General features: G+C 43.3%; 1 protein-coding gene across 12 annotated transcripts in view; it reads right to left on the minus strand.

Annotated features, from left to right (window-relative positions):
• Positions 1-26707, minus strand: part of EPHA5 (EPH receptor A5) — a 420893-nt gene that overhangs the window by 66700 nt on the left and 327486 nt on the right. For 7 of the 12 annotated variants that reach the window (XM_050948232.1, XM_050948231.1, XM_050948228.1 and 4 more), the window contains 2 exons: positions 25811-25966; positions 4360-9761 (listed from right to left, as the gene is read on the minus strand). In XM_050948232.1, coding sequence (XP_050804189.1) covers positions 9656-9761; positions 25811-25966 — 262 coding nt within the window. In that variant the 3' untranslated portion in view covers positions 4360-9655. Of the gene's footprint in view, positions 1-4359; positions 9762-13464; positions 19931-25806; positions 25967-26707 lie in introns of those variants that run through there. The other 5 variants (XM_050948225.1, XM_050948224.1, XM_050948222.1 and 2 more) reach the window with 4 other exon arrangements.

Below are 26707 nucleotides of genomic sequence, written 5' to 3' on the forward strand. Positions count from 1 at the left end.
GTGCCCCAGGTCCTCCAGAATTCCTAAGCCGCACACAGCAGCTCTGGCAGGTTTAATTAGTTTAATTCATCAGTTTTGATTTAGTGACAACAGCTTGGCTTTTGAGGATTTGGCCATTGACACTGACCAGACTGAAGGTTTTAAACAGCCATGGATAAGTTTCCCCTATCAAATGCATGTCCCGCCAGGGACGGGAGACAGGTGAGGGAGAGAGTCATTCTCACTTCTTCTGCCTCGTTCCATAGCAAGGGAGGGGGGACAGAATGCAAAAAGCTGGGGAAATACACAGATGTCACTAATGAGGTTCATGCAATTCTCATGGCTTGGCTGTTGGGAGCCCTATCACAGTGAGTGATGTTAAAACCAGCAGACAGGCCAATGCAGTCATTTGGGGAAGAGCAGAGGGGGCGCTGAACAATACTATTGCCCTGTTGCAATGGTGCATTTGGGCTAATGGTGTGCATGTAGGGCAGAGGTGCAGACTATCCCACATCCACCTACCTGGGAATTGTTTCACCTTCCTTTGAAGCATCTGGCGCCTAACGCTGTCAGAGGCAGGGCCGGTGCAAGGATGTTTCGCGTTCTAGGCGAAACTTCCATCTTGCGCCCTCCCCCGTCCCCGAACCCCTGCCCTGAGGCACCCCCCATCTCCTCGGCAGCTCCCCCCCTCCGCCCTGAGGTGGCCCCCTTGCGGCAGCTCTCCACCCCCCACCTTCCGCCCTGAGGCAACCCCTGCCGCAGCTCACCCCTGCCTCGCCTCCTTATGAGCTTAGGCGCCGCAAGCCTGGGAGGCGGGAGAAGTGAAGCAGCCACGGCATGCTCGGGGAGGAGGCGGGGCAGGGGTGATCTGCGGCAGGGAGTTCCCCTGCGTGCCGCCCTCCCACTTACTTGCTGCAGGCGGCCCTCCCTGCGCTCCCCTGCCCCAGCTCCCTCCACCTAAATGCCGGCAGCGACGGGTGGCCGAAGATCCAGCCACCGCGGTCTCTGCCAAAGAAAATGGTGCCCCCCAAATCCCAGCACCCTAGGCAATCGCCTAGGTCACCTAAATGGTTGCACCGGCCCTGGTCAGAGGCAGGATACTGGGCTAAGTGGACCATCGGCCTGCTCCACTCTGGCGATGCCTGTGTTGCTCTACCCAAAGCAGAGAGCTGGCTCCCATGGAGAGTAATCTCTGTGTGATTATTTGGCATGAGCTTTCTCTGACAGTGAGTCTCACTGTCTCTCTGTTGCACGTTTGAGTGGAGAGACGGATGCAATAGACTTCAAAAACAATGGGAAATGTATAGTGATTTGGAAAAAAAATTAAAATCTCTCTCACCAGCTGACTAAGATAGCCAATCAAAAGTTACAGGGTAGCAAAACAAAGCAAAAGAGGAGGGGACGGGGAGAAGCAAAAGTATGTTTTCAATGGACTGTATTGATCACGAAAAAATGAAAAATAAGACCCACAAAAATAATCACTTTCCAAACTGACGCAACAAAAATGATTTTGAACTTTGACATGATTTTTTTTCTTTTTTTCTATCAAGATTTATTATTTTACAGGTTCCAACGTTGGGGAAGAAATGTCTCTGTCCAACAAACAAGTTGGAGTCAAGGAAAGTGAAACGTAAGGACTGGGAAAGAGATGCGGACTGGGCCCCAGAACTGGCGTGGGCGGAATCTCTGTTCAGTTTTGTCCCACGCCCTGTGAATCCTGGCTGGCGTCTGTTGTTCTTATTCACTGACAGCCACCCCAGAATTTCGTGAGCCACTGTTCTCACTCACAACTACACATACACACTTGCTGTACTGTGTGAGCTGCTGTTCTCCCTATCTCACACGCACACAGTTGTTTGAGGCAATGTTCTCTCTCACACAAACATCCACCCACAGTATTGTGTGAGCCGCTGTTGTCACACACACAGACACTCACACTGTGTGTTACTCTTGCAATCGAATAACCACATTGGATACAAACCCATAGGCCAGTGCTGCTTGGGGGGTTCATTGCCAGGCACGTGGGGGCTGATTCTCTCCTCTCTCTCCCATGGACTGGCTGCAGCGGTATCCATGTGCAGACTGCCAGGACCCTCTGCAGGACTGTGCACTGGAGCAGAACGCAGAGACAGATGGGTGCAATACACTGTGGATCTAGGGACGATTCGCCTCAGAGCAAAGGAGATTTGTAAGGTGTTCCCCCTTTGAGGCCACAGAATGACAGTCTATATGGTGATTGCACCCTCACTCTTCAGGGTGTTTAGCTGGAGGCTATGCTGCTTTTCCTTGCCTTGCCAAAGCATCTCTGTCTACCAGGAACTTCCCATCTCCCTTTCTCTAGATACCTGTGGTACTCACCTGGCCCCCAGCCCCTTCACAGTCTGTAGTGTGTCTATCCTCCCAATGCCCATGTGAGGAAGGAAGTGCTGTTACCTCCAGGGAGTTGAGGCACAGATGGTACAGCCCACATCCACAAAAGTATTTAGTCTCCTTCCATTGTTATCACTTGACCATGGGCACACAGGAAGCGTGTAGCAGAGCAAGGAGCTAGTGATGGTCCACAGATGGTCTCCTGCCCTTTAAGCACCAAAATAAGAATTGCTCTGATTCTACTGTGTTTAAGGACAACCACAATGATTTACCCTGAAAAAAAATATGCTACCTATCTCCATAGCATTTCTGTTTTACTGATTCAAAAGTAGTTGATTGTTGCATGCCATGCCATCTCTTCTGGTAGCTTTGCCGACTGGGTAGGGTGTGAGTGTGGTGTGAACTTCATATCACCATGACTGGAGCTGCAGGTGGGGGGAAAGGAGTTCCCTTGCTGCCTGAAGGATGGCAGGAATTCACACACATGCTACAGGCTTTTCCTGGATTAGCTTAATAAAGCTGTGTCCTGAAAAAGCCTATTAGCCTGATTCAGAGTCCATTGAAGACTCCCATTGACATCTGTGGGCTTGGCTCAGGTCCTATTTGACTATCAAGTGTCCTGAGTAAACTGGAAGTGGGTTCAAATCCTAGACAGAAATACTTAGAACTAAGATACTGTGGGTGGGAGTGTTATAAATAGCTAGACAGACACACAGCACAGTATTGCTAAAGGTAAACGTTACAAAAATTAAGAGGCAGGTACCTCTTGAAATAAGGCGCTTGTCTTGAAAATCATTAGATTTTTTAAAAAGAAAACAATAAATCGTTCTTTATATTTGCTTACTGGTTTCTGAGCCTCTAGCGTTCATCTGTTCAGACGTTTCTCAGTAACCACAAAGGCTAGACATTTATTTTTCTTTTAAATGGAGGCTGAGATTCTCAGGGAATCATGGGACTCCAGGAGCTGGAGATTTGAGAAAAACACAACTATTGAGAGGCTTCAGATAAGTATCATGAATTCACAGCACTGTAAGCAAGTCAGAGAGAGGAGAGTCTAGCATTTTGTGAGAATCATTGGAATTTATGAGTAGAAACATAAGAACATAGGAATGGCTATATTGGTCAGACCAATGGTCCACCTAGCCCAGTATCTTGTCTTCTGACAGTCATAAAGAGCAGGTGTTTCAGAGGGAATGAACAGAACAGGGCAGTTATCGAGCAATCCACCTCCTGTTGTCCATTCCTAGCTTCTGGCACTTGGAAGCTAGGGACACTCAGGGCATGGGGTTGCATCCCTGACCATCTTGGCTAACAGCCATTGATGGACCTGTACGCCGTGAACTAACCTATTTTTTTTAACCCAGTTATACTTTTGGCCTTCCCAACACCCCCCAGCAACAAGTTCTACACACTGACTGTGTGTGTGTGAAGAAATACTTCCATTCATTTAAACCTGCTGCCTATTCATTTCATTGAGTGACTCCTCGTTCTTGTGTTATGTGAAGGGGTAAATAAGACTTCCCTCTTTATTTTCTCCACACCAGTCACGATTTTGTAGACCTCAATCATCATTTTGAGTCATCTCTTTTCCAAGCTGAAAAGTCTCAGTCTTATTATCTTTCTTCATACAGAAGCTGTTCCATACCCCTAATCATTTTTGTTATCCTTCTTTGTATCTCTTCCAATTCTAAGATATGTTTATTGAGATGGGGCGACCAGAACAGCACGCAGTATTCAAGGGGTGGGCGTCTCATGTATTTATGTAGTGGCATTATGATATTTACTGTCTTATTATGGATCATTTTCCTAATAGTTCCTAACATTCTGGTAGCTTTTGTGAGTGCCGCTGCAGATGTTTTCAGAGAACTCTCCACAAGGACTCCAAGATCTCTTTCTTGAGTGGTAACAGCTAATTTACACCCCATCATTTTGAATGATTAGTTGGGATTATGTACAAAGTACCAAGAGCACGAGCGGGATCCACATCAGGATGTCACTGTTATTCAAAGATTTTTATTTTTTATGAAAAAATATAAAATTTTATATCTTACACTACAAAAACATGTACACAAACAAAATGCACACAAAGCATCAAAGGAAAAAAATAAAAATAAAAGGAAATAAATACAGCAATGCTAAGCTTTCTATGAGTTAAAATGCCAATGCAGGAAATTGAGCTTAATGTGATTGGGGCAGTGTTTAATAGAGGTGCTCCGAGTCCTGACCTACCTGCACTAAGGGATTTAGATGGACTTAACAATTAAGGACTCGAAACTCTATGTCACTCTCAGACTGCTATCAATGAATTTCACACACTTCTTAATGACTAGTTTCAAAACTACAGCAGTCTTAAGAGTCACATTTTTTTGACCACTGGGACTTCTACATGTTTATATTCAACACCGAATAGACACAACTTTTTCACCTTCATCATATTTTTGTTAACATAGAGAAGGAATAAATAAAGTTTACAGCTGACTTTTTTCATCAATCTTCTGTTTTTTTTTCTTTTATGATTAGATAACTTCTCCAAAGAATAAAGGGAGGTCATTCTAAACAAGAACTGCGCCTAGAAAGACTTCCTCCTTCAGAGATGAAAAAGAACGTTATGAAAAGAATGTTCCTATCTACCATTCCCTTTGAAATATTCCCTTAAAATTAGCAGCAAAATGGATTGGAAAAAAGTAATCTATGTAACCATGTGGGCTACTGAGTTGGAAAAGCAAACCACTTTGACTTACCTAGGTATATGCTCTAAGTACAGCTAATATGTAATTCCGAGGATCAAACTTCACCATCTTAATGTAGGTAACATTTGCATTTTTCTTTCAGGTTTTAATTTCTGGTACACCACTAGTAAGCACAGCTAACTATAGTACTTAGTTTTTCCCCCCTCTATGTTTAGACAGAGCAAAACCAGAAAAATATTGTGACCTGATTCTACTTCATGACAATATGTACAATATTCCACTTCTAATACCTGATTTTAACCTACAGTATATAATTTTACTTGCTACCCTTTCTTGTATAATAACAAAAAATACCTTCCAAGAGAAAAATTTCTCTGCTTGTGCTTTGTATGATATCTCAACTCTGCTAAAGTAAAATAAAGGTACATTGACTAAGATTTTAGGCTGCAATTTTCAGAGGGACCTAAGGGAGCTAGGTGCCTAAGACCAGATCCTCAAAGATAGTTAGATGCCTACTCCCATTGGAATCAAATGGAAGTTAGGAGCCTAAATAGCATTGGGGATCTGGACCTGAGTCCCAGGGCCCCTTTTGAAAATTCCAGCTTAAAAACTGGGTGCCTAAGGATTGGACCCCAAATCCATATTTAGGTAACTAAATGAATGGCTTGATTTTCTGATATGCTGAGCACCCAGCAGCTCCCTCTCTGGCTACAACAGGAATCTTGGCTGCACTTTGGAAAATCAGGGCACTTATTTAGGCCCCCCTGTTTTCAAAAATCATGGTCATGCGTTTTTTTCACTCATACACAGAGTCTATTATAAACAGATCTGTAGCATCGGAAGTGCTTGCATTAAATATAACAAGATTTGTATATGTATTTAAATCAGTAATTAAGAAAAAGTGCCCAGCCTATTAACAAATGCAATCTGGTTATGGGCATTCCTTTTTCTGCTAGTTAACCATAAAGATATTCTGAAGGATGGTCCAGCAAATGGCAATTGATTACACAGTTCTTGGACAGTAATTCTCACCCTCCTGTAGTAAATCTCCCAAACACTGTATATGCGTTTGAAGAACACAAATGGCCAAGGGACTTTTGTTTTAAAAGCCCACAAAAAAGAACAAAACCAAACTCCCCCTTGCATTTTTCACAGAGCGCTAATTCACTCCATCAGTTAACAAGTGACTGAAGAGAACAGATAGAAAAGGGAGAGGAAAAGAGCTGGAAGTTGCTAAGAAAACTCTCTCCAAGTACAGATGATTGGCGCAAGTGGCAATTGAAGAATTCCTCCAGAAGAAATAAGTTGTCGTGTCTGTCTTCCTACGGATTATTTTACAAAGCACTGCAGGCAGGAAGACGCAGAGGATCCCACAAGGGTTCCCCTGACAGCTCTAAAAACGTTATTTATTATTTGACAAATCTCCTTTACGTGTAGCAATTGTTATGTCTCAATTTGTTTTTGTTTTTCTTTGTGGCCCAGTGGCTGACAAAAATAAAATAATGGGACAAGAAATCACACAATCAAGATTTGTCAAATCTCCCCTTCTGCTTTGCTGCCTCACTGCATCTCATGAAAGCTCCCTGTATAAATTGTCTCTTTTCCATTTCTCACATTTGCAGATGAATTTGGTACCTTTCCAGCTGGTGACAGGTCCAGGGGTGAACAGATGCAGCAAGAAGGCATTTCTTTACTCCCTTTCCAGATACATCTGCCTTTTTCCTACATCTGTTCACCCCTGGACCTGTCACCAATTGGAAAGGTACCATATCTCACTGAGAAGTAACTAACAGTTCTAGAAGGAAGATGGGTTTTTAGGTGTATGCTTTTACTAAACAAGTTTGCAGGAAACTCGCAGATGTATCAAAGGGATTTAGAAGCACAAGCCCCATAGAAAATTTTTCTTTGTGAGAGATTTTGTTTTATTAGAAGCTGCTGTTTGTATTTGGGGGTTGAGGAACTATAAAAAGAAGAAATGTTTAAGAACCACCAAAGTGGTATTCAGATACTTGCTTCTGAGTGAGAGGAATGAATAATTTAAGCAACAGATTAGGAGCTCTTTTTTGCCAGAGGTGAAGAAGAGAAAGGATATCATCTTCAAGAAAGAATGCTGCAAGATACTATCCAACCCACATAAGCAACTAATATTCCCTAGAATAATGAAAAATATTTGCCATCATTTGAGCAAGTCTTTCAATACTTATCTTTATCAGAGCCTTTTTTCCTTAAAACGAACTATGAGGCCTACTATGGACAATTGGAGAATTCCATCTATACAGAAATACAATCAAAGTTCCTCATTGTTTCAAGATGGGATTCAATGGGAGCTGGGTGCCTACTTCCCATAGGTTTTTTTGAAAATCCCAGCACCCGTGCTTTACAACTTGCATGTTCAAACAAATGAACATTCATTACTATAGGATTCCACTGCATTTATCAAACTGAGCACATTTCTCCTTCTGCTCCTGTATGCTTTGGGACAGAGTGAGACATGTCTGTATCAAACTGTAACAAGGTGGAGGAGGTAATATCTTTTAATGGACCAATTTCTGTTGGTGAGAGAGATGTGCTATTGAGCTACACAGATCTCTTCTTTGGGTGTGGCTTTATGTAGCTCGAAAGCTGGTCTCTTCCACAAATTGAAGTTGGTCCATTAAACGATTACTTCACCCCCCTTGGCTCTCTCATATCCTGGGATCAATATGGCTACCACACAGCAAAGAATCAAATTGTAACCTCCATCTTGTGTTAGGAAATCCATTTTGTATGATGTGCCGAACACAAGCCTAATCTTAACCAAGGGCAGGTTATTGAATTGTTTTGCAGATAGACACCCTATCCAGGAAAGCTGCTTGACATCTCACTGAAGGGACATTAGGAAAAAGCATCAATATGGCAGTCTAGGGCCGTCCACTTTGATGGTCTCCCAACTGCTGACCCAATGGAACAATGTTTTTTCTACACTGGGGCCCGAAGGTGGGGAGGGATAAGCTTTCCAGAGGAGCACCTGGGAGAAGGAGACAGAGACTGCACTTAAGAAGGGTGCTGCTCTGAGTTGGGGGACTGACCATCACCACAGAACTAAAGTCTTGGTGGAACAAGAGGGCAGGAGAGACTTTGTCCAGACCACAGGCTCACAAGACTAATGGAGCACTCAGGACTTCTGTTATTTTTTGATGCTCTGTAACTGCGATGTTTTGAAGAGTAAAGTGTCTGTGGTGAAGAGATTCCTTGCCTAAGCTTGTGCTCCCTGCTTCCTTGCCATGTTGTCCTTTAAGGCATTAACCTCATACCCCAGAGAACCCGCAGCCTCAGTGGAGTTCTGGGCGAGCGTGTGTAAGCAACTGAGTGGCTCGAGAAGTCAGAGGCACTGGTTTTATTGACTAGGGTGGTGGACTGACAAGCCGAGGAAGGGCTCAAGACTAGAGGTCTGAGCCTGGGAGTGTGCCCTACAGATCCAGAGCTGAAAACAGTGACTAGTCTCCACTCAGGTCCAGTTGGCTTGGAAGCACATGGGTCCCTGAGATTAAGTCCATTTGCAACAGACTGGTTACAGTACACAGGGGTGCTGAGCCAGGCTGGATATTTTAGGGGGAGACTTTCAAAGGTAGAGAAGAAATTAGGTACCCAGCTGCCACTGAAAGTCAATGTGAGTTGGATGGCTAACTCTCATTTATGCTTTTGAAATCTGCCCTTTAATATCCAGATCTCATGTAGAAATAGAGGGAGAAATGACTTTTATTGAAACGCATGCTTGTTACCTCACATATGTAATTAAAACTCCTGAAAGCTTTGTTGTTATATATTGTTTGAACCAAAGAGCAGCAATAAATACAAGTAAAGTGGTAGCACAAAACAACCCAACCCAAACCAACCAAAACCAAATCTAACCAAAAATCCTTGTACCTGGGTGTGTAGCAAACTGTACAGTATATACATATTACTCATGTATTCATCTCCCAGAAGAGCAAATTAAAAGGAACTGTATAACACAGAGGGGGAAAAATATACACCCTGTATTGTATTTGCCACTGAGCAAGCAACATGTTTCTACACTAGTCTCTATAACTTAACGCTGTGTAACAGCATTTTTTTTAATTTACAAAACAAAATATCTATCAAGAAATAATCGAATCATATTGCTCTTCAATACACTTCTGTAGACAATTAAGACTTGAAGTAAACTTCAGTAAATTGCAGCTTTTGTTAGCCCATGAATGGCTACAAAACTTTTCCATTCAAGTAAGTCCTTGGAAGTATTAACATGTGCTGCCATAATTCAGTATATAAAGGTGCTCTCTATATATTCCATGTACAGACAAAGTGTGGTGGGAAGGCTTTTTCTTCTTCTTGTTGCTGAAGCATAAGAAAATGGTTACCCTCATGTACAGTAGATCCATTTCCATGCATGTTACATTTACTTCATGAAGACACAAATAGGAAGGAAAGGAAAATTTTAGTCAAACACTGATTATAAATTATGCGGCAGAGGCCAGCCAATGTCCTTCAGTTATAGAAATAACCGACTTTCCCTTTTTTTTTTTCTTATAATAAATCTCAGGGCTAGTTTACAAAGTGCAGGGTCAATCACTTGAGAAAGTGATTTTAAAACCAAGTTACAATGGCACCATCCCATTCACCAACTGGACTTTCATCTCTTGAAGGCTGCTCATTATCTTCTTCTGGTGACCAACAAGTGTCACTCCAAGCCGCCTCAAATCCCTGTGTGGAGAAAGCACATGTAGGTTCTCTAGATTACTGTGGGCAGATCTCAGTATGTAAGAACTTTTAGGTGCTGTAAATGGATAGTGATACTAACACCTCATGCTTACCGTACATGGATCTCAGACTGCTTTACAAAGGAGGTATCATTATCCTTTTTTTTTTTAAACAGATGGGGAAACCTCAGGCCCTGAGAAGTGAAGTAATTTGCCAGGAACATATAGCAGACCAGATCTTAAATAAGGATCTAGGAGCCACACTTTAATCTCCTCATTCTGAAAATGTTGGACCTAACTGTGTAAATATGAAACATCTGATTTGAACGTTGTACCAGACAAAACTATTTTCTTTAGCTGATGTTCTGAGCAGATTATAGTGAATACATCAAAATGATGGCATAGCCTCTGGCTTTAATTTTCTCGTCAGATTGGAAAGCCAAAGCTTTATTCCTTTTATCAAACACATACAGAAATGTCTGGTTGCAGTGAGAGCGCTGGGGGCTGCACTAGTATGAAAATCAGCCTCTTAATCAAGCTGTTTTGCTTGATATGTGTATTAGCCAAACCTCAAGTGGGCTCGTTTATACCACAGGAGCAATTCAGCACACTAGGGATGTCCAGTTCAGACTTCCCACTCCTTGAGAAACACCTTCCAGTCTGGGTGACAGACTTTTGGGGCTCAGTGTAATTATCTTAATGGGTTATATGGATATAAACTATAAGCCTCAAGATAATCTGCTGGCAATTTATTGGGTTGGAGGCTGTTGAATGAACCATGCTTGATCCTTGGGAAATTCTGTAGTATGTATAAAGATTTTGTTGCTTGTCTCCACCAGTAGGTGCCAGCGTTAAGCAGAAGAAAGTGCTCTTTTACCTACAAGTGAATTAAATATTAAAGATCCAATTAGGACTTCATATTTTCTTAAGTAGAACAATTTGAATGGGGAATTTTGCTGTAAAAATTATGCCATAATATGTCTTTAGGGCTATTATTTATGCTAATGTTTTGGGAGGGAAGGATCCAGTCACATGTATTTATGTTTCTGACATAAGATGACATGATTGTTAAAATACTTATCAATGATAATGAAGGGATGAGGGGCCCCGTACTGAAGCCTTCCTACGGGAAGAACTCTAGAATTCCACCTGTGAAGTGCCTTCTAAATCAGATCTGGAGTAATTAATGTAGCAATTTTTATGATACAAGAGTTCTAATCTCCTTTTTCCTACACATACATAACTCCAATTGATGCCAATGGGAGTTTCATGAGAACGTTGGGTGGGATTTTCGAAAGTGCCCAAGTAATTTAGGAGCACTGAAAATCACTGGGATTGTGCTCAGGAACTTCTGAAAATCCCTTCCCTCGAGAAGAATACTGATCTCTGTGAGGGCCAGATTCTCCAAATCGCTCGGCACCCAGCAGGTCCCAAAATCTGGCTGCTTCCTTCAGGTGCCTAAATGGGAGCAAAGTTATTTTGACAATAGGGATTCTGTGCTCAATAATCAGACTGTATCTCAAAAACTGTTTTGTACATAAAACAAACAGAACTAACACGGGTATTTTAACAAGTAATCCTGTCCAAGGGAAAGCTAGATCAGTCCTCCGCAGACTGACAATTTTTCAGCCTTTTGAGTTGGAGCAAGCCCGCTTTGTTTAGTTACACTGCTACCTTTTAGCTGGTGAGTGAGATGCATAAAGGAAGTCACAACCTGCATGCGACAGAGGTCAGGGAACCACAACTGCATGCTCGCTATTTGGAACAAAGGACTTTTAATGGCTGCAAAAGTGTCTTAACTTTTTCTGAACAGACCTTTCATTTTGGCCTTCACTGAATTGTGAAAATGGTTCAGCAAGCGACATAGCAATCTTAATAATGAAGAAACAGGTGGGAATGCCATTGCAATAGGTGATTTATTTTCAGAACACAGCACAGCTGGTAATGTACACCAGAAATAGGATGGTAGGGTCAGATTTTTAAAAAAGGCTCATAACCCTCCCTCCATTTTTTTTTCAAAGGGAACTGTCGGGGGATGAGTGCATTTGAAAATCCAGACCCCTCACTTAAAAGTACCTAAAATGGGAGCTTAACTTTTCTGGAAACCTGGCCCCAAATATTTAACACATTCATAGTTTCTCTGATGGTATCACTCTGCTCCAGCCATGCAATGCCGACCAGCCAGCCTGAAACGCTAGTGAGTGTTTGCATTCCACATGCAATTCTATTAATCCAATATTAAAACTCCCTCATAAACTAGAGTAGCAGTTGGTTTCCTCTTCCCAAAGCCAGTCCAGAATTTTTGATACTTACTACCCTGCTCTTTTCCCTTGCCATAACATACCCTCCATAACTCAATATACCTCTTGACTGAAAAGAGAGAGAAAGAGAGAGAGAGAGAGAGACTGGGAAAAATACAGAAGTTTCCATTTTCGGAGTATAAGCTGTCACCAGGGGATCTACTTTATTAATCAAATATTGGAGTGAAGGGTCCTGATCCTGCTATATAGGAAGCCATTGGACATGATTGTGGATGGTACCAGCGCAGGGGAGAGATGTCATGGTGCTCCTCCATCTGCACAGGGTGTGGCCACAAGCCCTTTGGAGAAAGCAGTCCATGCTCATCTTTACAAATCACCTTAGCTTCTAAGGAAGTTTTCCTTCCTAGTGCCCCAGTGGGTACTAGCTATCTGAAAGGTTATAAAGAAGGGCAGCAGTAAGGCAGAGCAGGGGAAGACAAGGGTTACTTACCTGTAACTGGAGGGATGTGTAGTCCCTATCTGTATTCCACAGAGGGTTTATGCATGTGCCCATGCATCCAGGGCCAGAGAATTTGAAAGTAGTTGTGTCCGTTAGTCTATGCACGCACCTTTTCTTCACCTCATGGTTCCATCTGAAGCAATAAAGGGCAGGTTGGACTGACCGCATCTATGATTCCTTCTCCACTGCGAATCGAACAGATCTACAGCAGAGGGGAAGGAAGGTGGGACTGGAATACAGATAGGGACCACACATGTTGGAAGAACCTCCAGTTACAGGTAAGTAACTTCCTCTTCTTCTTCGAATGATGGTCTCTATTGTATTCCACTGAGGTGATTGACAAGCAGTACCTAATTCAGAGAAAAGTGCAAGGAAGAGGATGAAACAGTTGAATGAGGGACAGCCAAGCCAAATGAGGCATCCGTTGCAGAGTTCTGCACCAAGGCATAGTATGAAGCAAAGGTATTCACCGAACACTACATGGCTGCTCTGCATAGGTCTGGAAGAAAGACATTGTGGAGGGTGGCTGTATTTGATGCCTGGGCTCTTGCAGAATGTGCTCTCACGCCAAGGGGTAGCTGCAGTTCTGACAACTGGTAGAGTGTAATACACCCCAAAATCCATTTGGAAATCCTCTGTGTGGAGATTGCCTGCCCCTTTATCTTCTCAGTTATAGCAATCAACAGTCTAGGGGACTTCCTAACTGGTTTTGTCCTCTATAGGTACAAGGCCAAGGCCCTGCAGACAGAAGGTGTCACGTGAAACTTTGGAAAGAAAGAAGATAAGTGTATAGGTTGGTTGACAAGAAATCAGGATATGATCTTTGGTAGAAACTTGGGGTGTAGCCGCAGGGAGACTTTGTCCTTATGAAACATGGTGAAAGGGGGATCTGCCATCATGGCCCCAAGTTCACCTACTGCTCTTACCAAAGTAATAGCCAGTTTCATGGAAAGGAGGTACATAGAGCATGAAGCCAGAAGCTCTATGGGCAGTTTCATTAATGCTGATAGAATGAGGTTGAGGTTCCACTGGGGAGTGATAGGTGGTTTGGGTGGGAAAGTCCTGTGGAGACCTTTTCAAAACATGGTAGTCAACAGTTGTGTAAATATGGAGTGTCCTTTCATGGGAGAGTGGAAGGCACTGATGGCTGTTATGTGGCACTTGAGAGAATTGATGTAGAGCCCTGATGTCTTCCAGGACAGGAGGTAGTCCAAAAGAACAGGAATGTCCACTTCCCCGAGGGAAAGCCCTTTCTGCTGGGCCCAGGAAGTGATGTGTTTCCACTTGGCCCAATTGGGATTCTTGACTCGTCTCTTTCCTGCAGCTCGAAAGGATGTCTTGCACTGCTGATGAATACTCCCATTCTAGAGAAGATGCCCTTCCAAACACCAAGCTCTGAGGTGAAACATCTGTGCATTGGGATGTCTAATCTTGCCTTTGTGCTGCATGACCAGCTCCTGGAAAGCAGGTAGGGGAAGTGGGGGATGTGCCGACATGTGGAGAAGGTTGGGAAACCAAAACTGGAGTGGCCAAAATGGGGTGATGAGAAGAACTGTGGCTCTCTGCCACCTGTTCTTGTGGAGGACTTGTGGGAGCAGTAGAAGAGGGGGGAAGGCATAGCTGGTCTGGTCCGACCAATGGAGGATGAAGGCATCACCCTGAGAATGGATGCTGACACCCTGCCTTTAGCAGTATGTACTGCATTTGTTGTTGACATGGTAGGCAAAGAGGTCTTTGGTTGGAGACCCCCATTAGCTGAAGAGGTCATTTAGCCTGGAGTCATGAAGCTCCTGTTTGGTGACAAATCTTCCGCTGAGAGAGACTGCAATCACATTCTGAGTCCCTGAAAAATAGGTTGCTGACAACAGGATCTTATGGGCAATGCACCAATCCCAGAGATTGACTGCTTCCGCACACAGAGTAGTCAACTTTGTGCCAATTTGTTTGTTGATGTAATAAATGGTAGTGGTGTTGTCCAACTTCCTAAAAACATGATAGAAGCAAATGGATGGGAGAAATGCTTGACATGTTCAGACCACCCAGAGTTCCAGAATGTTGATGCACATCCTGGAATCCTGAGGGGTCCATGTCCCTTGCATCATGTGGTCCCCTATGTGTGCTCCTGATCCTTTGAGGGGTGTATCCATGAGGATCGTCCTGTCCTGGGAGGATGAGAGGAAGGGGATTCCTATGCAGACCTTCCGGGGTCCCTTACTGGAAGGAAGATAGCACTTCATGGAGTGACTGACAGCATAAGGTCCATGGCACATCACGTAGGTGAGTAAACATGTTCAAGCCACATCCGTAAGAAGTGAAGTTGGAGGTGAGCGAAGGCAGTGAGGTATGTGCAGGCTGTTATGTGGTCAAGGAGGGATTAGCAAGTCCTGACTGGGACAGACTGTTGACTACTTGGTCAATGAGTTCCTGCAGCATCTGGAATCTGTCCCTTGATAGATAAGCTCAGGCTGTGACTGAATTGATGGAGGCTCCTATGAAGTCCAAGGACTGTGTGGGAATCAAAAGTTGATTTCTTGACATTTGGCTCCCAGGAAAGAAAGGAATCTGAGCAACCTGGAGGTCTAGATTCAAGTTTCGTCTGGATCATGCTGCTAGTAACCAGTCGTTGAGATAGGAAAAAAAATAAATACCCTGGAGTGCCTGAGATGAACTGCCACTACAGAGAAAACTTTGTTGAAGACCCAGTGAGTAGTAGTGAGTCCAAACGGACCCTGAAAATGCTAAGGACCCAAGATGAACCTCAGGAATCTTTTGTGTGGTGGATGTATGTCTATATGAAAAGAGGTGGCCCACTTACTGAAAGTCATAAACCATATGCCTTTTTTCTAGTGATGGTATGATGGCCTCTAAAGTGACTATATGAAAGTTGGGGTTGTGGATGAAGCGGCTGAGGTGATGGTAGATCCAGGATTGGTCTCCACCTGCCCTTCTTCTTGGGTACCAGGAAGTAAGTCGAATAGAATCTGTTCCCTGATAGCTGGAGGAACACACTCTATTGCTCCCGTTTGTAGTAAGGAACCTACTTCTAGAGCAAAGATGCTGCCGTGAGAGTGGTCCCTGAAAAGGGATTGGGGTAGAGGATGTGGATGAGGTAGCATGGTGAAGTTGATTGTTTAGCCATAGCGGATGATATCCAGGACCCACTTGTCCATTGTTATTGCTCCTGAAGCTGGTAAAAAGAGAGCAAGGTGACCACCAAAGGGGATGGGTTTGTTGCATGACAGTGTTTGTTCCATGCGTTTGTTGCATGGTGGTTGATGGCTTTCTAGCAGCTTTCAGAAATATCGTTTCTCAGAGGATTTAACATGAGATGATGAAGACTGTGAAGGGGAGTCTGGAGACAGGGATTGTTGGGTCTTTTGGCTTTTATGAGGAGATGAGTATGGTCTTTGATGGAAGAACTGGGGAGTCCTGATCCACTGAGTATGTGGCATGTGGTAGAATTTCTGCTTGAATGCAGATGTATGGATACCCAGCAATTGAAGTGTGGCTCTGAAATCCTTGAGGGAGTGGAGGGAATCATGGGTCTTCAGATTAAATTGGTGCGACTCATGTCCAGTTTAGGGCTCCATACTACAAGAAGGATGTGGAAAAATTGGAAAGAGTCCAGCAGAGGGCAACAAAAATGATTAGGGGGCTGGAGCACATGACTTATGAGGAGATGCTGAGGGAACTGGGATTGTTTAGTCTGCAGAAGAGAAGAATGAGGGGGGATTTGATGGCTGCTTTCAACTACCTGAAGTGGGGTTCCAAAGAGGATGGATCTAGACTGTTCTCAGTGGTAGCAGATGTCAGAACAAGGAGTAATGGTCTCAAGTTGCAGTGGGGGAGATTTAGGTTGGATATTAGGAAAAACTTTTTCACTAGGAGGGTGGTGAAGCACTGGAATGGGTTCCCTAGGGAGGTGCTGGAATCTCCTTCCTTAGAGGTTTTTAAGGTCAGGCTTGACAAAGCCCTAGCTGGGATGATTTAGTTGGGGTTGGTCCTGCTTTGAGCAGGGGGTTGGACTAGATGACCTCCTGAGGTCCCTTCCAACCCTGATATTCTATGATTGAAAGGAAGATCCTCAATGGTATTTTGTACCTCTATGGGGAAACGGGATGAGGGCAGCCAGGTTTCCTTCTGCATGACAATGCCCATGGCTACAGAGCACAACTAGGTATCCGAATCATCTACAGCCAACTGCAGTGGTTTGCCACCAGTTTTCCCTCCTCCAGGATAGACTGGAAACACATTTGACCTGGTGAGGCAGCTTTTCAGTAAAGTCCTCCAACTGTCTGTAGTTGAGGAAGTCATATTTAGCCAGCAAGGCCTGGTAGTTTGAAATTCAAAGTTGAAGTCTAGAGGGAAGACTTTCCGTCCCAGAAAGTTTAAGCATTTGCCCTCCTTATCCGATGGGGTGGAGCGTGGCTGTTGCTGTCTGCACCATTCCATTACTGCTTACACCAGGAAGGAATTGGGGGGGAGGGATGGGGAGAGAAAAGAAACTCTGACCCCAGGGGGAACTAGTAAACAAATTCCTCAATGACCTCCCTTCTACTAAAACTGCTACTAAAAACTAAATTATTTTAAAAACAGCAAAAACTAGAAAACTAACTACAAACTGGGTTTGTCAGAGATAAGAGGACACTAGCAGCTCCGACTTGGGCCATGCATCAATGAGAAGGAACTGGAAATGCAGTCGGTCCACTCCTCTCTTTATTACCTCAGATGAAACAACGAGGTGAAGCAAGGGCTCATGTGCAAACCAACAGACACGACTACTTACAAATTCTCTAGCTCTGGACTCATGCTGTACATGCGTAAACCCTCAGTGGAATACAATAGGGACCATCACTCGAAGAACATCCGTGACTTATTTAATGTTGCCTTGTACATTACAAGGCAAGTGGCGACGTTCTCAAAAGCACCTAAGGGTTGGTCTACACTATGAACTTCCATCACCATAGTTACATCTCTCAGGAACGTGAAAAATCCACACCCCTGTGAGACGTATCTATATCGACATAACCTCCAGTGTAGACAACCCTGGGTTGACAGAAGAATTCTTCCATTGACTTAGCTACCATCTCTCAGGGAGGTGGACTACCTACGCTGATGGGAGAACCCCTCCCATTGGCACAGGTATTGTCGACACTGGAGCACTACAGTGGCGTAGTTGCAATGGCACTGCTGCGGCATTTAAAGTATAGACAAGGCCTAAGAAGCCTAGAGGTATCTCTGCAGTGTGATACAAGATCTGTGGCACAGCTGAGGCTGGCCTGGGTCAGCTGGCTTGGGGGTTAAAAAATTGCAGTGTAGATATTCAGGCTCAGGCTGAAGACTAGGATCTGAAACCCTGTGGGGGACAGGGACTTGCGCCTGGGCTCCAGTCTGAGTGTAAACATCTAGATGGCAATTTTTAGCCCTGCAGCCCAAGCCCCATGAGTTTGAGTCAATTGACCTGGGTTCTGAGACACGGTGCTGCAGGTTTTTTATTGCAGTGTAGACATACCCTAAAAGTCCCATTTTCATAAATGAGTTAGGCTCTTCTGAGTTCCTAAGGATCTAAGTCACTTTTGAAAATGGAACTGAGTCATTTTTTGAAAATATTTCCCCAAATCTTTAAAACATACTTCATCTTCTCCCCTGCTCACCCAGGCGCCCACCACTGGGCACAGGCATCAGGCAATTGAATGTGTAAAAATGGCTGCCTAACCATTTCAAATCAAGTTATTCACTTGTGTGCAGGAATGGCACACAGGATCCTGGGGATTGAGGGTGCAGCAAAGGAGGTTTAGGCTGAACATTAGGAAAAAGTTCCTAACTGTCAGGGTAGTTAAACACTGGAATAAATTGCCTAGGGAGGTTGCGGAATCTCCATCTCTGGAGATATTTAAGAGTAGGTTAGATAAATGTCTATCCGGGATGGTCGAGACAGTGTTTGGTCCTGCCTTGAGGGAGGGGATTGGACTCAATGACCTTTCGAGGTCCCTTCCAGTCCTAGAATCTATGAATCTAAGAATCTGTGCAAGCGCAAAGGCATTGAGCCTCCATTTGTTAAAATAGGTGCCCCGAAGTATCAATGCAGCTGCCATGTCTACACCGTTAGGAGTTCTCTCCTTCTTCGTTTCCTTTCTTTGGTCTATAGTTGAAAATGAAAATAAACATGAGTTCAAAGCTGTGTGCTACAGCTGTGTTAATGATCTGACATCAACAGACCAAAGCCAACGAAATCAGAGCAAAAATTTCTGTTTTGTCCTTAGCTCTTTCCATGGAGCTCCTTCCTTACACCACCACAGATGGCATGTGCTTCAGGAATAGACACTGTCCTGAAAGCTCAGCTCCAAACATAGTTCGGGACAATGCGGTGGTCTCTTTCACTGTGCTATAGCTTATACTTCCATTAACCGAATTCTTATCCTTAAAGATTGGGCAAGAAAAATCTTTAAAACACTTTATTCAGCGACAGTTCTGCTTATACACCATGGACCAGATTTTCAAATTCAAGGCAAAAGGGCTAAGCTTCCATTTAAGCAACTAAGTAAAGAAGGCAGATTTCCAGAAATGTTCAGCACCCAGCATCTCACAACCTGGCTGCACAGATCAGCTGTTTTCCATTTCCAATTTCAGGGCCAGATTCTGCCATTCTTACTCAGGTTGTGTGGTACCTTAGTCCTATGGAATCAATGAGACTGCTCCAGGTACCACATAACTTGAGTGAGAGTGTATGGATCGGTTCCTTAGGCTGCGATTTTCAGAGGATCTAAGGGAATTAGGCACCCACTTACTAGAGACTTGTGAATGAAATAAGCATCTTTGTTTTTTTAAGAGTTCATCTGCTCTTGTTCATTATTCCCTCCCTGCATCATCACAAGGTCAGAGCTGGTTCCTCTGGAAATAACCGTGATGTCACAAACTGAGGATTGGGGTTTTAGGGTAAGAACTAGCAGCAAGAGCAGGTGAATCCTTGAATATTTGTCATTCAAATTATTTTTTAAAAAAATGAATAATTAATTTTATTGTATAAGAAAAATTACAATGCAAAGCAACACAACACATATCATTACAAATATTCATAGCTGTTCAATTAATAACCCCTCAGGTGTCCTGAGATTCAGTAAATACAGATTTTTTCAAAAAATATGGGATAGTAGTCCACATTTCATTAGTAATAGGTCCGATCAAGTGCCAGATTGAGAGTCAAGTCATGGTCTATCTATTCTTGAGTGTTGTCCTGGTCAGGTTATTCTTGTTGTGTAATGAAAGAGCTCCAGACACACTCAAAGTCACTAGCTGGTCCACAAGTTTAAAGAGCAGGCCTTCTCCAATCCATACAGTTTCTTTCAAGTCTGATATCCATTCGGAAACAAGGGCTGGTGGGTGAGGCTCCACCTTTCACAAGGTGATTCATCCCTTTGCAAGAATTAGAACTAAATGTAGACATCATTCTTTGAATACATTCATTTTCAGGTCTTTGCTTAAGCAGGCAGAGCTCGGGACTTGGGGCGATATTCACATTAGCGTTTTGGTTCTTAATTTTCCATTTGTTGCTACCAGGGAATCATTTCTGGGACACATACATTCATTTGAACCTGCCATTGGTGGTAGTTGAGATTTTTATTTGATTGGTGAGAGGACAGAACAGGATTTTCAAAAGTAACCAGTGATTTCAGGGGCCTCCATTTTTGGGTGTCCAACTTGTGATGTCTTAATGAGGTCTAGTTTTCAGAAAGCTCTGAGCAGCTGCTCTTTGAAAATCAGACCCGTTTAAGATGACTCTAGTTGGGCACCCAAACTCACTAGTCACTTTCAAAAATTTTGGTTGTAGTCTTTGAGGGGGCTTAATATAATTTTTCAGGTGGAATGTAGAACAGTTCTCTTTCTTTCACATTAATTATATTATTCTGTATTATTGGGCCAGGATGGTCCAGCTCTCTTCTATCTAACCTTCACCTCTGTCACCATACAGGTTGAATTTTGCATCTACAATCTTAGATAGTGTTTGGAGAAGACCTCTGTATTTCAAAGGATGTTTTACTGGTGCAATTTGGGAAATGAAAACTACTTACAAATGCTCTTGTTTTTACCTGATCCCCCCAAGTCCCAGCTCTGGAATATATTGAACAGTTGCCTATATTGACAATGACGTATAACATTGAACCTGAATTCTTATTTGCAGTGTACAAAATATTTTGTTGTCCCCTTTTATGAAAAAAAAATAACCTTTTTAACCAGTAAAGAATGCTGTGTGTTCCCAGGTTCATTTTTTTTCCTAATAGCAATTAAAGAACCTATAGAATTATAGGATGGATCCACATTAGTAGCCAGAAAAGCATTTCTTTCCTTAGTTGAGAAACAACGTCTCAGATCCTCAGTTGGTGTCATTCAGTCTAGCTTTGTTGACTTCAAAGGAGTAATGCTGGTTTACACCAGCCGAGGATCTAACCTCAGTCTTTGACAATTTTCATTTTGGACTATTAAAGTCAATGGAGATTTGCTAATTGACGTCAGCTGAGGACCTGGCCATCTGTGTTTTTAACATATATAAAGGATATCACAGAGTTTTGCTTTGTTTTTGTTTTTTTTTTTCCAATTAGCCTGTTATAATTTTCTCATGAACACCATTGACTTGAGTGCAGATTATCTAACCAAACCAAGGTAGCCTGTGTTCTAACTGTAAAGTGAGATTGTACAATGGCAGAAGCTGTCTCAGAACCCAGCCTGACCTGTGGGAGCAGCTAGATTCCCTGTCTTTTATTTGCTCACAAAAATACCTTGATAGGGCCTGATCCCGAGCAGGCATAAACTAGTGTAGTCACACTGAAGTCATGGGACCTTTACCGAGTTATACCAGCTGATGATGTGATTTATGGAAACTAAGCATAGAAATAGTATGCAACTCAATTTTAAAGGAAACTCCCCATTGATTTTAATGAAGAGTACATTACATGGGTATTTCTTAGGGCTCTGTTGTGTAAGCCTTATTCACATTGGTTAGCAATCGATCGGGCACATAGTCTCATTGACTTCATTGGAATTACATGCGTGAGAAAGGGCTCGTTGTTTTGTTTAAGGCAGTGGTTCTCAAACTTTTGTACTGGGGGACTCCTTTCACACAGCAAGCCTCTGTGTGCGACCCCCCTTATACATTAAAAACACTTTAACAAATATTTAACCCTATTATAAATACTGGAGGTGAAGCAGTGTTTGGGATGGAGACTGATCGCGACCCCCCCCGTAATAACCTCCTGACCGCCTGAGGGGTCACGACCCCCAGTTTGAGAAAGCCTAATTTAAGGGCTTTAAAGAATATATGGGGGAGCAGTGTGGATATAGTTTGAAATATATCATTACAGTTTGGAAGAATGGCCAAGTAGTTGCTATTTACAAAAACATGACTTCAGAATATAACATGGATCTTTCTTTTCAGTTTAAAAAGGCAAACACAGGAAAATAGAATTAAAAAGCCTGCGATACTCTCTGGGGTTCCAACCTCTTTGCACTGCTCTGGGGTTGTGAAGGGATTTCAAGGCAGCTAGATTTGGCCAGCTGAGCAGTAACTCATTGGGGCAGTGCTAGTAAAGGGACAACAGACCCTGATACTGTCCCATCCCAACACAGTGTTGGTATGGGGCCCTAGGATACTGTTACCAGCAGGCAGAGTTTAGAGCATTTCCAAGCTTGCTATAAACTCAGCGAGGGACTTCCCAGGGCAGATCAGGTCAGTGTATCAGGGAGTCACAATTGTTTTCCCCAGCCTCCATATTCCAAGCAAATCCTGGTGCTACGGTGACCAGACAGCAAGTGTGAAAAATTGGGAAGAGGGTGGGGGGTAATAGGCGCCTATATAAGAAAAAGCCCCCAGAATCAGGACTGTCCCTATAAAATTGGGACATTTGGTCACCCTACCTGATGCAGAAGAGAATTTCACCCACAGGGCCTGTTTTCACATAAACATTTTCAGGAACGAGAAGAGAGAAGCACAGGAATATTGGAGATAAAGGCTGCGGCCACAGTGGAACATTTTCCAGAGTTATCCATGAAGCATCAGATGTTCTTTACTCGGGGGTTGGACAGGGCTGGTTTGCATCTATCTGATCCCCTGGCATAATCTTCTAACCTCTACTTCTGTGTCCCGTGCTGCTCTGCTACATGCACGGGCAGCACAGCTAATGAATTTAACAAGGTGTCTGTGAGATCCATTAAAGCAACAGCGCTCCATAGATCTTGTTAATTTCTGGCACCTCTGTTTGCAGCAGCAGTGAAGTGGAGCAGGGCAGAGGAAAGGAATGGAGGAGCTGAACCAAGAGGAGGAAAGGCTGGGGAAGCAGCAGGAGATTGGTAGAGGGAGGCAAGGAGGAAACTGAAGCAGGAAGGAGGGGAAAGGAAAAGTAGAAGAGGGGGTAAGTGGAGAACAAGAAAGGGAACAAACTCGGAGGGAAAGAAGTGAAAGAGGAAGGGAGAAAAAAAGACAAAGGAGAAGAGGTGAAAGGAAATACAAGAAAGGAAAGGAGAAAGCAATCACAGGAGACAGCAATCACAAAGAGAAAGGATGGGTATAAGCAGGAAAACACCACGTGCAGTAAGAAGTAGAGAGGAAACAATGCAGGAAGTGGGGACCCTGTGATGGCAAATGATGGAGCAGGGTGAAAATGATCCATAGTAACTTTTCTCCATGAAAATAATGACATTTTGGCACAATGGGATTTTGTGAGGAAATTTCCACCTGAGTGAAAACATCGCAGGCTTTTGATGAAAAATTCCACAAAACAATTTTTAAACAAATCTCTTGCTTTGCCATATTTCATGTAAAATGAAATATGTCTTCTAATCAGCTCTAGGGGTAGATCCTGAGCTCAGTGAAGTCTTTGCAAAACTCCCATTGGCTTCAAGGATGCAAAATCCAGTCTTAGAAGCTGGCGGCATACATGCAGCGGGGGTGGGCAGCGAAAAAGACATGGGAAACAGCACAGAGAACATGGGGAGGACAGAGACATAGAGTGGGGGCACTGCTCATCAAAGAAAAAATAAGCAGGCTTCATTTACTTTGCTGATTTTATATTTACAAATAATTCCTGTTGGGTGGAGAACTATCTACCCCTTTCATTTTAATAGATGTTGGGGTGGGCCATAACCATGTAATCATGTAGCGGTGATCAAATATTTCTGATGAATTAAACCCTGATTAGGTGCAAATACAAACCAGTGTGGGGTGTGGTTTTACATCCATTTCATATGACACGATGTTGAAGAAATATGGAAGAACTTAACATGGAGAGTAGTGGAAGGCAGGGATGGTGAGAGTGGAGTATCTTGGGATTGTGGGTTTAGTGAGTGGGCAAACCACCATACCTGGACTTCTTAGACATGTGCTTAACTTTAAGCATTGGGAATAATCCTAGCAGCTTCCACTTTTCTGCTCAACTCTAGTCATCCTTCCCCAACCCTATTTCTGTCTGGTTGCTCTTGGCACGTCCTCTCTGCCGTGTGGATTGTGAGCTCTCCGGTGCAGGAACTGAAGTCTTTGATCTATGTCTGTGCGGTGCTGGGCACAACAAAATCATCACAGAAGCATAGAAATATCAGGCTGAAAGGGACATCAGGACGTGATCTAGTCCCATCCCCTGCACCTGATCCTGGACTGAGGTTCCTATGGTGCTCCGGAAATACAAATAATCAAAAATAAGATGCTGATGCTACCTCACAGTGCACAAAGTTTAACAGGAGTGTGCTTGCAGGACTGGGGTTCGAGATTGCAGGAGTGGTGAGGAATGTTAGGACTGTGGACATGGCAAGTAGGGCCTGAGTGTGAGAAGAGGCGCTGATACATTTTGACCTCTGCTCTTTAATGTTAAGAGCACTGTGGGGGGGATTTTCTACCCTGCGGGGTGATTTCCACTGAGCAAAACTGAGTTCCTGTGACAAAGTAACTCCCTTGCTGCAGGGTAGGAAAAACGTTAAGGTTCTGGGAAAGTAGGGTTTTTATTTTATTTTAAATTGATGCAATGGGCATATTGGCAGGCAGCGAGAGAGAGAGAGAGAGAGAAAGAGAGCGAGTGTGTATGTGTGTGTGTGTATACACACACTCCTGGATCACAAGGGGTCATATTCCTTTACATTCTAATTCAACTTCTGTGATAACCTGACTTCAATTTAATCCCGCTGGAAACACACTCTCTACGCTCAGTTTGAATAAGTGACAGGATAAGGCATAGACATTATTACACAAACAATACACGCCATTTAAAAAAACAGCACACAGTTCACCAATAGCCCTAAGGTATTTACCACATGACTGTAGTGCTGTGGATTCAGTCTGAGCCAATCAGGCTGATCTCAGAAGTATATACACATGCACACATAAAAGGTCCCCAAAACTGTTCATCCAGGGCCTAATTCTGCATGGTGGAGATAGCTGCTTCTGAGGGCAGAACTCTGACACCTCCTGCGGGAGTTGAGCTTCGGGCTGGGCTCTAGTGTAGGATCTGAGTTGTCCTTGCAACATTATACGATACAGAAGTACAGTTAATGATCAAAATGATCCTAATTCTTCTACTAACAGCTATGTTTTGGACTGGATGTTTTTCAAGCACACTCTGGGTCTGATTCATATTTATTTATGGCCAACTTAAATCCTCTTTACACCACCAGGATTCAGAACTCAGAATCCAGCTATGGGCATTTATTACACAGATCTAGATTTGACTGATGTTTCTCAGTTTGTCACTGTTGCAAAATCAGCCATATCAATTGTACCTAAATTTATTTGTACCTTCTCCAGGTAAAAATCATATGCTATGACATCACTTCCTGAGCCTGACTCCCCACTCACAGTGGTGTAAGTGAGGGGGAACTCCGCTGCAGCCAGTCATACCAGTGTGAAAGCACACTCAGTGAGAGGTCATTCTTGCCCCATTGTATTTACTTGTATAAAACTATGCCAGCAACAGAACTTTTTTTTAAAAAAAAATAGCAACCCATAATAATCCCATTGCTATTATGCCAGAGAATGGTTTGTCAGTTATTCAAACTCAAGTGTAAATTTATTTCAGTAAAGGAGCCAAGGTATTGGCTGCAAGCACAGTGACCGTACGTTCAACCCTCTCATGCATTTGTTATCATCGACACAGGCTATAAAAGACGAAGCTTCCTTGGAAACTGCTGACTGCGCACAACAGTTAATTGCTTCCCTTTTTCTTTTCCCCTCTCCCAGATCTCTCTACTACATTTAAATCAATGTGTCTTCTCCCCAACTCCGACAAAGCCAGTGAAAATGATCAGAAAACTACTCACTCCAAGGTCACCTGAGCCACGGCATCCATTGAACTGTATCCGTTTTCCATGAAGATCTCCGTGTACCGTCCCATTTTGATGGCTTCCAGCCATTCACCTACGGATCTGTAGGCGCCACTTCCCAAGGGGCTATGCTCTACTAATAAATTTGACACTCTAAAACAAACAAAAAGGTCAGTCTGAAGATGTACCCAACTCCACTCATTCACTTACAATGTTTTTAGATTGCACTTTCCTAGATAAACCAGATACTTGTGCCCTTAATTACATCAAGAGTTGCTTAGTCATAGAATCAGTTGCATTAGTCTGCTTACTTACACATGGGAGTAAGTATTGCTCAATATGAGTAAGGGTACCAAGGGTAGTCTAAATACTCCTGTCAATGGGAGTTTTCCCATTGACTTTGGTGTGAGCATTTAGGCCAACGCTGAAAGCTTTTGAAAATCCTGCTCTTTAAACTATTTTACCAGCAAAAAGAAGAGATGAAAGCATCACAGAGGACCAGATAAGCAAGAATTTGCACAGATCACAACCTGCCTCTTTATCTGTTTACATTATTCACTGCAGCATTACTCTTTGCATCATTCTTTTGCTTTCAAGAGCACAAAGGAGAAGGCCTCAGCAGAACAATGCTGTTAGCACTTGTCAGTAGTACTGCTCATTTGTAAGGAGGCTGCCTTTCTATGTGGTCCCGGCTCCTATGAGTAAACTGCTCGAGGCTGCATACCTTCAGGACCTCAGTTTTGTCATTCTCCTAAATCAAAGAGTCCAGGTCCTGGAAGCCAAAATCTATTTCTAAGCACGTCAGGAGGAGGAAGGCAAACACAAATCATATTCCCCAGTACTGAGAAACCAGACTGGTCTGTGGTTAGAATATAAATGCCTGATTCTGCAAAC

This window comes from Gopherus flavomarginatus, chromosome 3 (assembly GCF_025201925.1).
Source record: "Gopherus flavomarginatus isolate rGopFla2 chromosome 3, rGopFla2.mat.asm, whole genome shotgun sequence".
Classification (NCBI taxonomy): Eukaryota; Metazoa; Chordata; order Testudines; family Testudinidae; genus Gopherus; species Gopherus flavomarginatus.